Genomic DNA, 18,620 nt, shown 5'->3' with positions numbered 1-18,620 from the left:
AAAAGGAAGGCAGTAAGACAAATATTCAGCCCATTTATCTCTGTAATTGCCTGCATATCCATGCTGTTCTGCGGGAAACATGCACTGTTCTTTTGCACGTACACACACATACACAGCTCTGGACTATTTATAGAAACAGCACAGGTTTTAGTGAAAGCCAGTCAGGGTTTCTGAATTCCTTTTAGGAGGCTTCTTTCTGTATCCGCATCATTTCAAGAAGGGAAATCACTGGTTACTGTAACTGAACATCTATTCTTATGTGGTCTCTATCTGTACAAGAGAGCACAATCACTGAAATAAACATAGACGCTTACTGATACCTTCAAGGTGAAAAAGAAAAGTGTACTCTAACAGTATTAGCCATAGTAGATAGTTGTACTAAAAAAAACCCAAAGCAAATGAACCCAAATTTCCCACTGTTACTTGGAAGTGACGATCTGCATTAATTTTGTTAGTCACTGAAGTATTTCTCTTACTCACTTTCTTTCTTTCTTTGCTTTAAGAACAAAAGACAAAGCCTATTTCACATTTTAAGAAGGAGCACAAGTTATAAAGAGATTGCTGTGTCCTTGCAAAATAGATGGTGGGTGTAGCCCATCTTTAAGAAAGGTTAATTCAATAGAAGAACATGACACATGATTTATATATGACTGTGGAAACTGCGTTTGCTGTAATGACAAAAGCCAACTTTGAAGTGTTGCTCCAAACCCCGTATAGGGAAAAAAAAACCAAACAAATAAAACACATAGAAAACCTTATAACCACTGTCAAGATTCTCTGTTAGGGATAAGCTGTCTCAGGAGTACAAATGCATTATAAGTTTATGCACTTAAACTCAGATCTTTGAGTGCACAGTTGAAACACAGAAGCCACAAAAATAAGCTGCAAATAATTTTGGAATAGTAGTATCTATATAAGAAATGCTAAAAACTAAAAAATGTCTGAAAACTAATAATCATATGTTAATAAAGATGGGATATTTCTTTATTTTATTTGCTTTATAGAGTAGACTCATAGAATCATTTAGATTGGAAAAGAACCTTGAACCTCATACCATTGGCCTTGGCCCATTGACCCAGCCTGTCTAGATCCCTCAAGCAGATCAATGTTCCTACCCAACTTGGTGTTGCCCACAAACTTAAATGAGGGTGTCCCTGTTAAGGGACAAGGGTGTCCCTTGTCCATGTTGTTAAAGGTATTAAACAGAACTTCCCCCAATACTGAGCCCCAGGGAACACCGCTTTAAAGACTAGTAAACATCCATAAGTTGAAGACCAGTTACAGGTACTAAATACTTTCTTCTGAATGATGAATTTTCAATCTAGGGTGAGTCAGCAGTGATTAACGATACTTCATATTGGGATAATGTCAGCTGGGAAGTATATTTTCAGTATATTAATATTGATGAAAATACAGAATTGTTGCAAAGATGGCAATTGCAAAACTACCTAAGTCTTAACCTACTGTCTCATAATCCATCCCTAAAAATCAGCTTAGCTTCTAGGAACATAACACTTGTTCGCAAGACCCATATGGTGTTTTAGAACGCCCACAGTTGTGAACTCGACTTACAAGGGAGAAAGCAGTTGTTAAGGAAAGTCTTGTAACGATATACAATCTGTTTTAATATGGGTAGAGAGAAGAAGGGGCAGCAGAAACATACATAATCTAACACAAATACTCGATGGACACTTTCTGGGGCAGACTTTCATTCCTTTTGCCTTTCCCCAGGATAACATATCTATGCCAACATTACAGTACCATCTAGATGAGTTCAGTCGAGATCACTGTAGTTCACAGTCAGTGCATGTTCACTCTGGAACTCCCTCAAGGGTTGAAAGTCTAACAGCAAGTCAGGGAAATCACAGACAGAAAAAATGCCATTTCAGCACATGCCACTAAAATGCCTGAGCAACAAGAGGAGAAAATTGGGAAAATAAAACGAACTTCTTATGACAATAAAATTCCTGCTGAATTTTTTTTTTTTCCTGTGGTGGTGAGGCCATGCCTGTCTGACTTACTATTAACAAATAGATTAAGAACATGGGAAAGGCCATACCAGGTCAAATCAAATGTCCATCTAGCCTGGTATCTTCTTTCACATATAAGTTTCAGCATATAAAAGTTACATAGGAGATAGATACCATTTAATTTTATAAAATGCTTGCAAACTACTAGATACTCTAGAAAATATTCTTAAAGTCTCCTCAAACAGTCAATTGCTATTCTCATATAAGCTTTCCTAAGGAACATGGAAGAACCACCGACAGGGCACTTAGACTGCTTTGGTTTTCTAAAGTTGAAATTTTAAGAAAGCAGGTAAATTAATTACATATTTTTGTTTGTTCTGAGTTGTTTTTGTTAGTGATTCTAGGATTTGCATGAATCAAGATTGCAGAAAATGGTCTATAATTTTGATGAATTACTGATGTTTTTCCTGTCCAATTTCTCTCATCAGTGTTGCTAGTAACAATCCTTGTAGTGGAAGGGATTGCCGTTGCACAGAAGACACAAGGTACCGTTTTGGTTTGATGACTTTCTTTCAAAAAACATAACCGTTTTATAATTTTTAATTAAGCAATATAAGTGAAAGACAGTATTTGTGTTCAGGTATTAATAGCTCCCGAATTACCAATATAAATTTCATTATTTTTCCATTTCCTCCCTATTTACTGCATTTTTCCAACTGAATAAAGCCATCCAGTCACAAAGAGCATGGACGTTCACTTACTCAGTTAAAATTCTGTGGGTTTAGACCTTAGAGGTGGAAAAAAACCACCACGGAAATTCATGTTTTCTGTATCTGACAACGAGCTGTTCAAATAGTCCACCCACAAGCATTTTTGAAGCCTGCTGAGTGGGGAAGGCATCAGTTTCACAAACCTTATTTTCTCATATGTGGGATTAACCTACACATAGGAGAGAAGAATTCCTTGAACTGACACCTACAGAATTTCCTTGAAGAATTTCTGCAGGAGAGACTAAGTTTTCACCCCCATAAATCAAAAAGCTGCCAAGATACCAGTGGAAGGTGATGTAACGTACTGGAGGCAGCTAAGACCTCTATCAGCATGGACTCCCTCTCAAAGGTCTGCAAAGAAAAACTGCATAAATATAAATAACATTATAAGAGCATCCTGTGAGATTTAGGAAAAATCTAGCAGAAAGCACATATCCCGTGTGTTATTCTCTCCAGTTCTGCTGATACCAAGGAGAAGGATCAAAGGTACTTAAGAAGAATGTCAGAGGCATACTATTTCCCACTCCTTTCTTCTTGAATAAAGAAATCTGAATTAACAAAGGTCCTGCGAATAGTATAGCATGATCTCAGTCAAGGATCATATTTCTCTGTACACCCTGAAGAAGACCTCATCTTAAATGAGACCCTCAGCTACCAACGCAATCTACCTATCACTAGTAATTTTTCTAATACTATTGCTGTATTTAGTGTATTTACGTATTATAATTCATTCTGTTATAAGCATCCTGTATTCCAACAAATTGTTCTAAATAGATCTTCGATCTAAGGGCCATGTAGTTCAGTATACTCTGGAATCAGGGCCAAAAATAGTAAAAGCTAAAAAAATATTTTGGATTATATTTGCATAGGAATGGAGCAGACATACGCCATAAAATAATGCTGCTGTATTGGCAGCCACTGTGACTATTTGATGTAGAAAGAAGAGCATCAAAAAATCTGAACTGACTTGGGTAAAAAAAATTACTCCCTCTCTTCACTTCCCAAGGATTACTGGACATATTTGATATTCAAAAACTGTGATTTCTTTACTTAATTTAGTGATCTCACATCACTAAATTAAACATAAGATTTTCCTAGCTAGCTATTTTATAGCCATATAAGAGCATTTTCAACCAAAATAAATTACTTTCTTGTTTTACTTTTGCAAAATCAAATTTGCATGCTTGCAGGAGAAATTTATTTGATCGCTTTTTTTTTTTTTTTCTACCTAAGGTGGGCAAAACATTGGAGTGAATCGTTTTCCTCCTACCCAGTGTGACAACTGGGTACGGACAAGTAATGGAGGACACTTTGCTTCACCCAACTACCCTAACATGTACCCACCAAATCAAGAGTGCATCTATATCTTAGAAGGTACATGCAGTATTTCTCATTTGTTTTGTTATAATCTTACTGTTAAATGGATAACCTTGAACTGTTAAACCTGTGTCATTTTACTATACTGTCAAGTCTTGTATAGCCATACTAATAATATGATCAATTCTGTAGTCATTTGGTTGAACAAGAAGCTAACTTTGCTCTCTGAAGTAATAATAACAAATAAATACAAAATGCAAACATTCAGGAATCAGCCATACGGAATAAGACATACCCTCACAGCCAGAAATAGCAGCATAGGATCTACTGTAATCTATCAAGGCATGGAACTATTAAGATAAAAATTGTGGCTTGTTATCTTAATATCATTTCCAATATTGCTGATAATAAACTGCAAAAGATGGTGAAGACTATATTCTGTCAGTCTCACAAGCAGAAAATCTTTATGCTGTCCTTTATTAATAAAAAAAGACACATCTGACTGCTATAGCACTGTACTAAAACTATAGAGATTTCCTAATACTGCTGAGGTCACTGTTAAAATTATGTGATGAGCACAAAAAAATTTCATTAACCGGAATAAAGCCACATTCCAATGAGAATATCTTGGATAACGGCTGCAAGACTTGGGACACACTAATTATTTTTTCCTTCAACTCACTGAAGTCAGCTCAAGACGCCAGTCAGCTTAATCATCAGATTCCTATCAATTAATTGAAATATTTCAAGTAATATGTTTCAGTGAGTTTATATTTGTACAGTACTGGTTCGTCTGAAGTTCTGCATCGTCCCTGCCAGTGAAGGCGTTGCAGAGCAGATAACCTGGCCAGCTTCTGAGTTCAGACACACCACATCCATTGCTGGATCTCCCTTCCACAAGGCAGTTTCTGGGATGCAGAATCATTTTCCACGCCTCTGTTTTCACCATCCTTATACAGAAACATTATGAGTACCTGAGTGAGACAAAGGCCCTCCACAATTCCTAGCTAAGATGTGGTCCTTTCTGCAGACCACTGCCAATATGTGCAAACAGCTATGAATGTTTTTAACTCACGTATAAGGTGAGGCGTAACTTCTAAACAGAGCATTAAAGACATATAAGTAAATCGGGTTTGCATTCAGAAGAAGCAGACAGTATGAAATTCTTTAACACTGTCATTCCAGATACCAGTTAGTATCTGCAAGTTCATGTAGCTCAGTAGATGACAAGAACAAGAAACACTAAAGCTCTTCCTACAATATAAAGTCAGGGTCCCAAACTACAGCTTTGAAAGTCCAGTCACAAAGTAGCCATAGCTGCATCTCCTCAGGATTTAGGGGTCTGATCCAAATCCTGATGTGAGGCTGTCACTGGTTCAGACGTACCAACATCTGCACTCACCTGCATATTCATAATATATAGGAAGCATTTACACTTCTCTGAATATTTTAATAAAAGATGTCTCCTGCCGAAGGATCTGCAAATTTGGGAGTAGTTCTTCATGTCTTTTTCTTTTACATTCTTTTCTGCATCCCTCAATGTTTTGTCCTTTTTTATGTACACTGCTTTCACAGCACATCGGTTTTAATATATATATTACTAGTAAAACTTTTTTTAATACCTTTGCATATATGTTAATGTTACACATGCTGCATTAAATTTATGTCATTTTTGAACATTCAACAATAAAGATCAGCAAGCAAAAGAATTCCATGAAGAAGTACCTTCTATACAATCATTTTTTAAATTTTAATTACAGTGTGTCTGAGTTTTTGTAGCAGACTGCCGGATGTATTTTGAGAAGTTTCCAGTCTCTTTTATATCTTGCTGGTTTGAAGGCCTGTCTTTTCATTATTTTATGTCTTTGTGTGTTTTTTATATAGATCTTCATTTACTCTTTTGCTCAATTTTTTATGTCTAGCTGCTCCACGACAGAGAATTGAGCTGACCTTTGATGAACCTTATTACATAGAACCCTCATTTGAATGTCGGTTTGATCATCTGGAGGTTCGAGATGGACCTTTTGGTTTCTCCCCTCTCATTAATCGTTACTGTGGTCTCAAAAGTCCTGCGCTAATTAGATCAACAGGGAGATTCATGTGGATCAAGTTTACTTCTGACGAGGAGCTGGAAGGAAAGGGATTTCAAGCAAAGTACTCATTTATACCAGGTAAAGATGCCTAAAATTCTGACTGAGTTAATGACTGTCTGCTCCCATTGAACTCTGTGGATGTATTTATGGTGGCAGTCTGGAGCTCTATTTCCTAACTGCTTATGAAGGCAAGATGACAGTGTGCTAGTTACACTCTCAGTCTTGCTAATCCTACAGCGCACTTGACTAAAACCACTTTGGAAAATTGAGTGAAGGGAATTACAGGTCTATAGTTTGCTAATGAAGAAGCCTGTTGATCTTGTTCACGCTGAAGGCTTCAGCAGCTGCCCTCCTTGCTCCTCTAACTTGTACCAGTTTCACCAGTGGCAGTAATGGAAAGGGCATTTCTGTAGACAAATAGCTGGCGTTTTCAACAGCCTATCTTCTAGGAATTAAGACACTGACAAAAACACCTGAAGTAAATCTACAATAGCACTTCCAGCCAGATGCAAAACATTTTAAATCTCTATTTCAAAAAGCCAGAGGAAATATCTATACAGTCCAAGCATCAGCTCTCAGTATAACTAGAGTCCCTCAAAGCACAGGCTCAGACAACAGAATTGTGCTTTGCTCCAAGTACAGCGCACTTCCCAGGGTATGAAGCAGAGGATAATCTGCTGACAGTGCCTTTAGACAAACAAAAAGTACATCTGCTCTGTGGGGCCACTTAAAAATGGCAGGGCATTCTTTTGACAAGAAAATTTGACCTGACGTCCTTGTGCAATGCTTGACTGCTGTATTTCATAGATACTAAACATGTGCTTATCAGCATTTTATTGTCCTTCGGGACAAAAGACAGCATACAAATGTCAGCACTACTACTACTATAAATGTATACGCAGGCATAACTTTTTAATGTCATCTTTACCCCTAAAGCACATAAAAACACTACACATGATTATATATTACTGCTTATAGAACATTACCTTGCTAGAGATTTAGACTTAGAAAATTTTCAGATAAACACGGTGCCCAGTCCACTGGGAATAACGTGCTAAAATGTTTTCATAGGGAAAATACTTACGCATTTTGCTAAGTCCATTTCCAAAGCCCTTTCATTAACATCACTCTCAATACTAACTTAGCCTAGTTTCAGGTTGGAACTTTAAATATACATTTAAACTGTATATTATTTTCACAATAGATTGCAGCAACTGAAGGACTGATATTTTTTTTCCTTTTCTTTCCCCTACGTTTACATAAGAGTGTGTTAAAATATTTTAGGATTGTGAAAATGGAAGGGGACATGCACACACACCCCCACTTCATTAAAAAAAATCTGTCCACAAAGAAAGCTGAAAATCTCTTGCAGAATTTTGCATATAGTGATCATAGATTTAACTATAGGTAACTAAAACAAAGGAGGGCAAAGAAGGCATTTTCCCAACTGTACTGAGTCTTAAACTCAGGACTGAGTCGTTTTAGGGGAAGTGTAAGCCTTGGACATCCCAGCCCACTATAGACTCATTTTTAGCCAAGGCCTGGTCCCCATAAAGTCAAGCACCATCAGTTAACCATTATGAGAAAATACATTCTTAACTTGCTAGTAGCATGCATATAGTATACTACTTCAGTATACACTATGGATATATACGGATATATACACTACCTACACGTCACATTTAGAAGAGAGAAGAGCAATCACGGTGAAATTATGCCCTCATAAACAATGTCTAGAACTGTGCTACCTGGCCTAATAGAAGAGGCATGGGCACCCAAGGAAAAAAGTATCTTAAGTATCGAACTGTCCTTCTTTATATTCTTCATTAATAGCAGTTAGCAATTTCAAAGTGTTGATACATCCTACTAAACTGGTCAGAACCAGAAAGAGAGCGATCTGATAAAAACGATGCCGACAGAAAGATCCCCTGTACTCTTGGGGAGCTCCAGTAATTTCAGTGAAAATCGGGATAGTTAAATTCAGAACATAATGTAGGAACAAAATAGCGAATAGTAATTTTTGGTGTTATGCTGGAAATCTGAGCTGTCAGTATAGAATTACCTTATTCAGATAAGGTCAATCTTTGTGAAATAATGTTATCATCTAAAAAAAATTGTCTCTGTACCCTCCAAAACTTTCTTGCAATTTTTATTGTCACATAATAAAGAATGGACATAATCATCAGATTATATGAAACCTTGAAGTGATTGTCGAGCATTGATAGCCTTGTGATTCATGACTTTTTTCTATTACAGATCCTGACTTCACTTACCTAGGAGGTATTTTAAATCCCATCCCAGGTCTAGTATTACAGTAACAATTTCTTTATACATGGATTTTAAAATTAATATCATATTGCATTTGACAGAAAAATATATGTTCTCCCTAGACTGCCAATTTGAGCTCTCGGGAGCCGATGGAATAGTACGTTCCAGTCAAGTAGAACAAGAAGGAAAAACAAAACCGGGACAAGCAGTTGACTGCATATGGACAATTAAAGCTACTCCAAATGCTAAGGTCGGTTTCATTCATATCATTCAGCATATAATGGGTTTCCAAGTCATTAGTAACAGGTAATAGTCACTAGCAGTGATTTGCATAATGTCTCACTTTCACTGAAATGAATTATGTATTGGTGGTTTAGGAAATCCAGATAGAGAATTGTTTCTGAAATTAAACTTATACAGCAAGTCCACAGTGTTGTCTTCCTATTATTTGAAACTTAAAATACAAAATAACTGTGAAAACTGTTTAAGCAACGATTTTCAAGGGCATTTGACTTAGACTCTGGTTTCATTGGAAGACCACAGGCAAAAATGCTGGCTAACAACTATGATAAATTCCAGTAAATCTTACTGCCACGGTTTAAAATTTTGCCTCCACTGGTTCTGTTGGAGAATTTGGTTCTGTTCAAAGTCAGCAGAGCACGTACCTGCTCCTCCACAGTCTTAATTCACAATCCAGCACCTTAAAACCCACTTTCATCAGCAGTCTGAACTAAAATGAAAGGCTTTACCTGGAAACTGCTGAGGAATTATCACTCTTTCTCTTCTGACTTAGCTGTAGGATCACATGCTCTTAAAGCACCACAATAAAATTTGCTAGAGCTGGTCATCACCTTGGTAGAGCTTTTCTGCCCAAGCTCTAAAGGGCCATATTATGCTTGAGCCAAAAATCAGCATTAATTACCTAGGTACCTGAGATTTATGATTGTGCCTACAGAACTAGAGACTGGTTATGAAAACAGCACTATCTTATGCTGATGAAAACCAACTTGAGTTATCTTATTCATAATTCCAAAATACAATAGCAATAGCGTGTTAAAAAACCCAACAGCTATATGTTTCAGAATCATACACTTGTTAATTTCTTGTGACTTGCACTGCAGAGCACATATTTTTTTCTTCCATATAGCATACACATCTGTAATTTTGCTTCTGTATTAAAGCCATACCAGTGCTTGCATGTACATAAAAATTAAAAAAATATTTTTAAGCCATAGCTGCCAAGAAGACAAACCTACTGTGTTACACACTCCTAATAGTTAACTAACCAGCTCACCAACTTCCAAATTAGTTCTAAAACGGCAACCTAAAAGATTGTAATAAGAGGACAAGACAAGAAAGAAACTACAACTCCATTAATATATTTGAGCCTTTGAGGAAGTGACTCAACTCCCAAGAGCCCTATACTAGTCTAAGTAATAGTAGCAGTTCTTCCAGAAACCATAATAAAAGCATTTTCTCTATATATTGCCACTTGAGTGCACCAGGTCTTATGCTTAAGTATTTTAATAAATTATTGTATGTTTCCAGAAGGCAGAGTTATAGTTGGGTCAGTCCTGAGATTAGATCATCATTCTAAATTATTGAGTTAAAACATTAGAGAGAAATAATTCTTAGTATTCTTACAGTGGTTTCTCAAGCTTCAATTCTGGCAGAATTATGATGATAAAATCCATTCAATCTGATGTGGTGCAGTCTCTTGAGAAAAATAAGCATTTTTAATTTCTTCAATTTGATTTTGTAATAAAAATGAATTTTTAAAACTGACACAACTGTAGCAATAAAGGATGTTCAAAATCTGCATAACAGATATTTAATAAATTATCTCCAGATTTCAGAAAATTATTAGAATAGTCAATATAATCTAAGAGTGAAGACCCTTTATATTTACTTGCCTAACGCACTAATCAGAAGGAGCTTTTGCAGAGCTGAGCTCTTTTGATGGGATTATTCCTTTGTTTTCATACACAGAATAGCTCTACTAGAAGTGTGCTAATTTATTTTTAGCTTCCATCATAATTTCGCAGCAGACATATAAAGTCAATCATTAAATGAAAATACCATCTTTCAGCCCAAATACTAGCACTTACAGCTCACAGCCGTGTTTGTGAGATAAGACATCAATGGAAGACAGTGTAGCTGAGAATTTCTGGCAGTAAATCTAATAAAGACAGCAGGGAAAAAAAAAAAGGAAAAGCATATATACTGAAAATACCAAAACGGTGAGATGCAGCATGAGATAAGGCACAGGCTGCACCTTTTCACAGAATGTTCAAGAGGAGACAGGGCTGGAGCCTGCCTCTGGAAAACACTAGAAAGGAAGAGCCGGGGTGTACCAGCATCACGTCTTTTACTGTGTGTTCAATAGAGCCTGTTAAGTGTGCATGGGGCATATCTTTTTTTCCCCACCCATAAAGGTAGTTGGTTCTGTTTTAGTGAATTCTTTAAAATTCAGTTTTAAAAGGTTTTGGTACTAGCTGAGGTTAAAAATGAGATATGGGAAAAGGGCAAAAAAATAGGTACTAAGCAGTAGTAAGCGTTGTACTCACCTACTCTGTCTTCCCCACTTCACAGACTAAACAAGAGTTTGAGATGCTTCTCATTAGGCAGATGCAAGAAAATCCGCACGGTATGAAAGGTCTTTAGCACCCATAGTATAAGCCAGAGAGGTAACTGTAAACTGTACTCAAAAGGCATATGGTCTAGACCAAAGTTTTTTTGAGGAACATACTGAAGACCTCATGGACAGAGAAGAAGCACCTCTTCTCCCATTGAGGATACCTCAGCCTCCACATGGAGATTTGTTCTCTGTCAAAATAATGGTTATCTGAGGAATTGTTAAAGTTTAAATATTAACTTTGCAGCATACTTTGGTGATTTAGTTACATATCTCATCAACTTTCATGAGAATTTTGAGAATTCCAATAAAACCATTCAAGAGATTAAAAAGCCCTATGATCTTTTCATGTAATTCTAATTGAATTACCATCTTGCACAAGTTTCCTGCTCCAGCAAAATAAATTATTTGCATACTCTTCGAATGCCATTTTGGTCTTGTAATTTCCTTACTGCATATGTTCTACCACATACGCTGCCTGCTCTTGGATTAGACTTCTCCTTTTAGAGCAATATTTTTGAACTCTAAAAGTTAGATAGCCAGCTTACTTTTCTCCTGTTTCCATTTTATTCAAATGACTCCTGACTTCATGGTTTATGTCTTCCAAAACACAGCTCAGTAATTAGCTTTCATTCTGAAACAACAAATTTTAATTTCCTTATTTTACTTCAGAGCTTTTCTGACTAGACTCCTTCCCTTATATTTTAAGATTGTTTGCATGAATTTAAAAGAAAGAAAAGAGAACAGTCAAAATACCATTAAAATTCTTTCATCATATTTATGTGTTTCTTGTATCTCCTCTAGAATGATAGACTGCATCATTCAGCAAAGCTGCTTAGGGCTTTCTTCAGCAAGCGTGTTTGGTTTTACTTCTGTTTTCCAAGGTGACCGTAAATATATCAGAGTAAATTATTAGGTAAAGATTGTTTTGGGGAGGGAGGAGAAGTGAAACAGATACTTCAAGCAAATTTGAAGTAATGCACCACATTGACATTCAAAGAGAAAGTGTAAGTTTAAAAGTGTTATGAATTGGGAGTTGCACATCTGTGTAAGATGACAAAACCATCTTTTTCAGGATTTGCTAAGAAAACTGTCTTCTCTGTGTTACTTTTCCTAGAGACATGATTTTCTCTTTTCCAACAGATCTATTTGCGATTTCTCGACTATCAAATGGAACATTCAAATGAATGCAAAAGAAACTTTGTTGCTGTGTACGATGGAAGCAGTTCTATTGAAAACCTGAAGGCAAAGTTTTGCAGCACGGTAGCAAACGATGTCACACTGCAGACGGGGACGGGTGTGGTGCGGATGTGGGCAGATGAAGGCAGCAGACTAAGCCGATTCAGAATGCTCTTCACTTCATTTGTGGATCGTAAGTAGATTTTAAAGAGCCTGTTCTCCTGGTGTTAGGGTACTTCCAGGTGTTTTAGGAAAAGCATCAGCAATAAGAACAGACAAAAAAATGTTTTTCTTTCCTTCACGTACTAGCAGGTACATTAAATACTCGCTTTACTAGAGTTATAGGCATGATTTCTGAAGATAGATTTCCGCCATTCTTAAAAGGTTTATTTTATATTTGAATTCAGTAATAATACAGCCATAGGCTGTGTCCTTCTCACAGAGAATTCTACAAATGAGCACAGACTTACTTAAAAAGACAGCAATAGGACTGAAGTGTGCTCTCCCACTAGCCCCCATCTTCCAGTTCCCTGCCAGACACCAGAACAAGCTCTTCTCAAGCCCCCACTGGATGCTCAGAAGACTGGAAATCACACGTGACCCTGCAGTCTGGATCTTCTTCCTATCCACAGCCCCACCTTCAATTTTGGATATGGAACTATACCCACTCCAGCTACACCTCCTTCTCAGCCATGTGTGACTATAAAAGATCCCATACACACTCCCTTAGCAAAGCCCAGTTGTGCTGCACAACTGTGGATAAGCAGTTAAATTCAAATTTATTTAAGAAGGCAGAACTATAAAGGCAATCTGGATTTCTAGGCTTGGATTCCATAGCCCGGGTTAGAGATAGTCTTTATTCTCATTGTAAATTCAGGTGTTTCTTGAAAGCATACTTTTTGTGAGATTTCTCGCTGAACTTAATTTTGTTGCCTCAGCTATTTACGAAGGACAACATTGTCCACATTGCAGAACCTGAAAATAAATGGCATCTTCAGCACAGAAGTAGACTAAATTTAGAACTGCAGAGCAGATACATGGGGGAAGCTGAATAAGATACATCTGCCACTTCAGGAAATCAGACCTATCCTTGTACTAGAGGTTTTCAAAAAGTTCTGCTTGAAGAAAAAATAGTACAGATTTGCGGTCATAAAAATAACTTTTTTGACAGAACTAACAGACCAATAGCCAGTCCTGAAAGGTCTAGTCCTGGTCATCACCTTGCAAAAAAGTTCAGGTTACAGGTAACAAGTATATTTTACATTCTATTCCATAAACCAGTGAAGTTTAAGGAGAAAAGTTACTTTTGGTAAAACAATCTTTCTAAAGTAACAGAGACAAAAGAAATAGCTTACCACTTACTTTGCTTACATAGTAGTAAGAAACACTTGCATGTTTTAAACTAGTCTATTGTTTAACCTACGATGATCATTTAAAAACCTTTAGATATTATGAATTTCAGTAAATAGCAATTTTAAGCACAACTTGCTTGCAAAATTTGTAACTGCTTTTCCAGTAGCTTTTATTTCAGTACTGTTATTAATATTAGTGATAGTGCAAGTCATTCCAGCTTTCAATCTAGAAAGTGCTATGAACTTTGCCAGGGAAATTACCCACTTATAATATAAATAGTGAAGTGTTCTGCTGTTTGGGGTTTTTTTTTTGTTGAGTCTGGGTTTGGGGGAGTTGTGGGGGCTTTTTTTGAGTGCAAGAGATTGAAGCAGTAACTACTGCTAAAGCTAGATAACTTTCCAAGTTTCCAATTTTAAAGCAACTCAAAAGTCATTGGCAGAAGAAAATACACAAAGGTATGTGGTTGTTCTTATTTGTCTTCTAACTTGAGATACTGTCTTTCGTGGATAAGGTAATTCAAAAGTATTTATCTGGAAAACGTTTAAGGTATTTTTAAATAATCTAGTGATAAGCAATTTTTCTAACTGAAAAAAGTGAATCTGTGCTTATCTTATTTGAGATCGTTAAGCTATTTTTCGCTTCTCCCTTACTAATGATTTGTAATTATATGAAGCCAACCATGAAAACAATCAATATTTCTGAAGAGATTTACATAAATGAACTAATTGTGCATGGCAGTCACCTAACACACACCTAGTGCTGCTTGCAGATTTGACTAAGTAATTCAGCTGACAGCAATGTTAAAAATCAATGTATTTGATTTCTGGCTTGATTCAATACATGAGTCATACTAGATAAAAAGAACACTGCAAACATTGCACCAGTCTTAGGCAGCTGTTATGGGAAGAGTCCAGCCATGTCCTTGAAGTCCTGGACTGGAACCAATCAATCACTGTGACTTTTAGACTTTGTACTCCCCAAATAACCAACAAAAGGAAAATGAAGTCCATTGTCCTGTCTTTATGAACTTGTGAACAAAAGCCATCCCCAAAAAAATGTTAAAGAGACTACACAGAAATGTAAAATGGAGACTAGGCTGGAGGATAGAGAAGCAGCAGCAGAACGCATCGTCCAAAACTACAGAAACTTGAAAAAATTCCCCTGTTGAGGGAAATAAGAAAGAGAATGTGTCCTACATCATAATTCATCTGTGCCTCTGTAACAACTACAGTTCCATACAGATGAATATTGAAACACCAGCAGATATGCATGGATCCATGACAACCACCATGGACACAAGTTTCATAAATCCTGACCCTCAGCCTCTACACATATGTGGAGTTATTCCTCTGCAACCGCAGGACTTTGTGCTTCCCTTTGTTGAAACTTGTGAGGTTCCCGTCAACCTATTTCTCCAGCCTGTCTCAAATGGCAGCACAACTGTTTGGTCTATCAGCCACTCTCCTGGTTTTGTATCATCTACAAACGTGCTGAGGGTGCAGTCTGTCCCAACATCCAGGTCATTAATGAAAAGGTTAAACAGTGTTGGCTTTACTATTAACCCCTGGGGTACATCACTTTGTGCCTCTGATCACAACACTTTAAGCCTGGCAGTTCAGTCAGTTTTCAGTTCACTGTTCTCCCTTGTAGCCTGTCCTTCATCAGTTTCTCTATAGGGATATTATGAGATACAGTTTTGAAAGCCTTGCTAAAGTCTGGATGTACAACATCCACCACTCTCTCTTCATCCAAGCTAGTAATTTCCTCATAGAAGGCAATCAGGTTGGTCAAGCAAGATTTCCTCATCATAAATTCATGCTGACTACTCCCAATTACCTTCTTATCTCTAATATGTTTGAAAATGGTTTCCAGGATTATTTGTTCTATCACCTTCCCAGGCATCGAGGGAAGCTCCTGTCTGTCTTATTTAGTACTAGGCCCATATTTTCCTTGGCCTTCCTTTTGTTGCTGATACACTTTTTGTTGCTTTTCACATCCCTCACCACATCCAGGCTTTGTTTTTCCAAGCCCCATCCCTGCACAATCACTGTATTTGTATTCCTACCAGGCCATCTGACCCTGCTTGCACCTAACATGACATTTCATTCATAACTGATATAAGGATACGATCTATACCTTCCTAAGCATTTATCATATTTTAAAGAAGTATTCTTCAGACTAAATCTACTTTCTAAACAATTAATCTTCCTCGCTCAGCTGAGTAGAGAATTTCATGGGATAGTTACTATACTTTTTTAAACACTGAAATTGCATAGATAAATTATTCCAAAATACACTCTACATACATTCTGTATTATGTTAAAGTACTATAGCACTCGCACTACAATTAAAGTACAAACTTCCTACATGAAACTTCCTACATGAAACTTCCTACATGAAACTTCTTGCCAGGTTGACAGGAGTTAAGCAGTAACAGGAAGCTAATACAAAAGCTTAAAACCAACGAGCATAGGTTACCAAAATTCAGTGGAGTAAGAAATGGGAAAACAACGCATGTTAGATTTAGGGAATGCAAATTCAGAATTAAAGGTTTGAATTTTCATTTCTCTTAAGAAAATCTCTTAAGATTCCTCTTTTTGTCACTGAGACTCTGAAGTCTAACAGCAGGAGTAAGTGAGAAACACACTGTATTCCGGACTAGTCACCCTCCTCTGCTGTACCCTTTGTGTTTCACATTATGTTTTAGAGAATCCAGACTGCTCAAGAATAAATTCTTTCTATGTAACCAAATAGAAGAATATGTCTATCTCACATCTTTGCGTTTAATATATAACCGACTCCACTAATAATAGATATTTCTATCATAAAAATACATTACTGAGACAGAGAAAGGGAATATCAATTTCTTGTCCAGTGCCCTGAATTCATAAAGAATTCTTCATGCATATTATACAACAACCTGAAGAGAACTATTACTGTTTTTTAATATATTTTTCTAACGCAAAGGAGCTATAGCAAACGTTCATGGAAACATAAATTCTTTAGGGCAACTTTCTAGTTAATTTATTTATTCAAATTACTAACTATATATATATAGACAGATAGAAAAAAAGCTAAACTGTACTCTGACCTAATCCCTGCATTAGCTCTAATAGGAGGATCCAAGAGCTTTGATTCACAAGCAGGAATGACTTAGGTGCCTTCAGTTACTGAAATCTCTTGCAATTACTGAAGCAGTCTTCCACAAGCTCAAATCTGATTTGCCTTAAAATATTAATGGGCTCTAAAATGCAGATGTTCAGGAACTGCCTCACAACCAGCTATACCATCTACATAGCAGATGCACAGCAGACTGAATAAATATATAATTGATGGTGAGCATGCGATTTTTAAGTATTAACTTTTTAAGGACAAGTATTAAAGCCTTCTTCCATTATCTGTGTTGTGTGACTCTGTATCCGCTACCAATTTTGAGCAAGAATTATTATTATTTTTTTGTAGCATTGATAATACACCTGAAAGCAACGACATTGAGAGAGATTAAATCATCCGATAATTAGTGATGTGCAGGAAAAGTGAGGTTTTTTGAAATAGAGATAAAGAATTAGTATGCATGTTAAGAAAAGTAACAGGAATTTACTAGTTTATTGCAATGCATCAATTACTGAAAATTTCTAATGTTTCCTTTCTCTTCTCTCCTGCAGCTCCCTGCTCAGGCAACACTTACTTCTGCCATAGCAACATGTGCATCAATAATTCTTTAGTCTGCAATGGCATTCAGAATTGTGCATACCCTTGGGATGAAAATCACTGCAGAGGTGAATATAGTGCAATGTATAGCCTTTATGAGCTAGGCTGGTCAGTTTGCCTTTCAAGGAAGTAATGCAATGTCTGTTTCCTGGAAATATGCTGAAGACAGCTATTCCACTAATCTCAGGAAGCTGTTCCAATTTTTTTATTTAAACTCAGGAGACATGAAAGCATCCTGAATATTGATCTTACTGCTTATAATTACATTTCTTCCTCTTCAGCATATACTCTCTACTTTAAAAGATGTTAGCTTAAGAGGAAATAGAATTTAGTATTTGCCAGGTTGCATCCTATCCATTTTTAAACTTTCAACAAAGCAAGGATCATAGGGACAGGTAATACCATTTATTAGAGGAAAAACATAGGGCTGGAAAAAGACAGAGAAGCCTTCAAGCATGGAAAGAGTTTTTCAGGGCTGAAATAGAAGCAACAATCTTCAAAGACATACAATTTTAAAACATTTGTTGTTAAGCACGGCCTATCTCAGAGTAAATGCAGCTGCTGCACATGGTGTGAGAAAGGGTGGGGAGGAGGAGGAATTGTTAGGAAGCAAGAAGTCATCACTTATGGAAAACAGACACATGTAAATAACTGCTTCTAGACCATGGGGCAGGGGCGTATTTAAACCATCACACATACAGTAAAGACTTGTTTCAATATCAAGTTTTGTAGGAAAAATTCTAATGATTCGAGGAAATTGTTATTCTGATGAAGCACAAATATATTCATTTGTGCTTCAACAATAACTGAATTTTCAGAGTTGGGCCAAAACCAGCTTCAAGTCAACAATTTTTCTTGCTAAAAGACAACAATAAGACAACAAACTTGAGCTTGGAGGTTTTTGACAAACAGAATGGCACAAATAGGTCTGAAGACAAAGCTCCAGAAAGATTTAAATAGGTACTCCAATTCCAAGAGAAACTGACCCTGCATGAAGGGTCAAAACCTTCTCTAAAGAAAATCTTGAAATAAAATTACTTTGAGCAGTACTTGGGTACATAACACACATCCAGATTTAGGCTACTACATTTCCTTCTACATAGTCTGAAATGCTTTTCTCCCCCACTAGCAGATGTTGCAGAGTCCCTGTGTAAAATTCCTTTAGCCCCCTAGCACGAGTACGTTTACAGAATAGAAATTCAACTGGAAAATTTTAATCTTCAAATAAGAATTCCAAGTATGGCAAAGCATCTTGTTCTGATGCTGCCATCTTGTGTGTTTTCATATGAAGTACTAGCCAAAAGTGCCATATGATTTAGGCTGG

The 18,620-nt window shown here is 36.7% G+C and overlaps 1 protein-coding gene across 2 annotated transcripts in view; it reads left to right on the top strand.

Annotated features, from left to right (window-relative positions):
- The first annotated feature begins 2,361 nt into the window (after positions 1 to 2,361).
- The window catches only part of NETO2 (neuropilin and tolloid like 2), a 19,685-nt gene continuing 3,426 nt past the window's right edge, over positions 2,362 to 18,620 (top strand). Inside the window, exons 1-7 of one of the 2 annotated variants that reach the window (XM_014942455.1) lie at positions 2,362 to 2,515; positions 3,974 to 4,114; positions 5,980 to 6,228; positions 8,407 to 8,430; positions 8,520 to 8,668; positions 12,197 to 12,425; positions 17,251 to 17,364. In XM_014942455.1, the coding sequence (XP_014797941.1) occupies positions 4,075 to 4,114; positions 5,980 to 6,228; positions 8,407 to 8,430; positions 8,520 to 8,668; positions 12,197 to 12,425; positions 17,251 to 17,364 (805 nt within the window). In that variant the 5' untranslated portion in view covers positions 2,362 to 2,515; positions 3,974 to 4,074. Of the gene's footprint in view, positions 2,516 to 3,973; positions 4,115 to 5,979; positions 6,229 to 8,406; positions 8,452 to 8,519; positions 8,669 to 12,196; positions 12,426 to 17,250; positions 17,365 to 18,620 lie in introns of both variants that reach the window. The other variant, XM_014942454.1, reaches the window with a different exon arrangement.

The sequence above is a fragment of the Calidris pugnax genome, unplaced genomic scaffold, assembly GCF_001431845.1.
Source record: "Calidris pugnax isolate Ruff unplaced genomic scaffold, ASM143184v1 scaffold28, whole genome shotgun sequence".
In the NCBI taxonomy this organism is placed as follows: Eukaryota; Metazoa; Chordata; class Aves; order Charadriiformes; family Scolopacidae; genus Calidris; species Calidris pugnax.
Note: the sequence above shows the minus strand (reverse complement) of the source record. Positions and strands in the feature narration are given on the sequence as shown.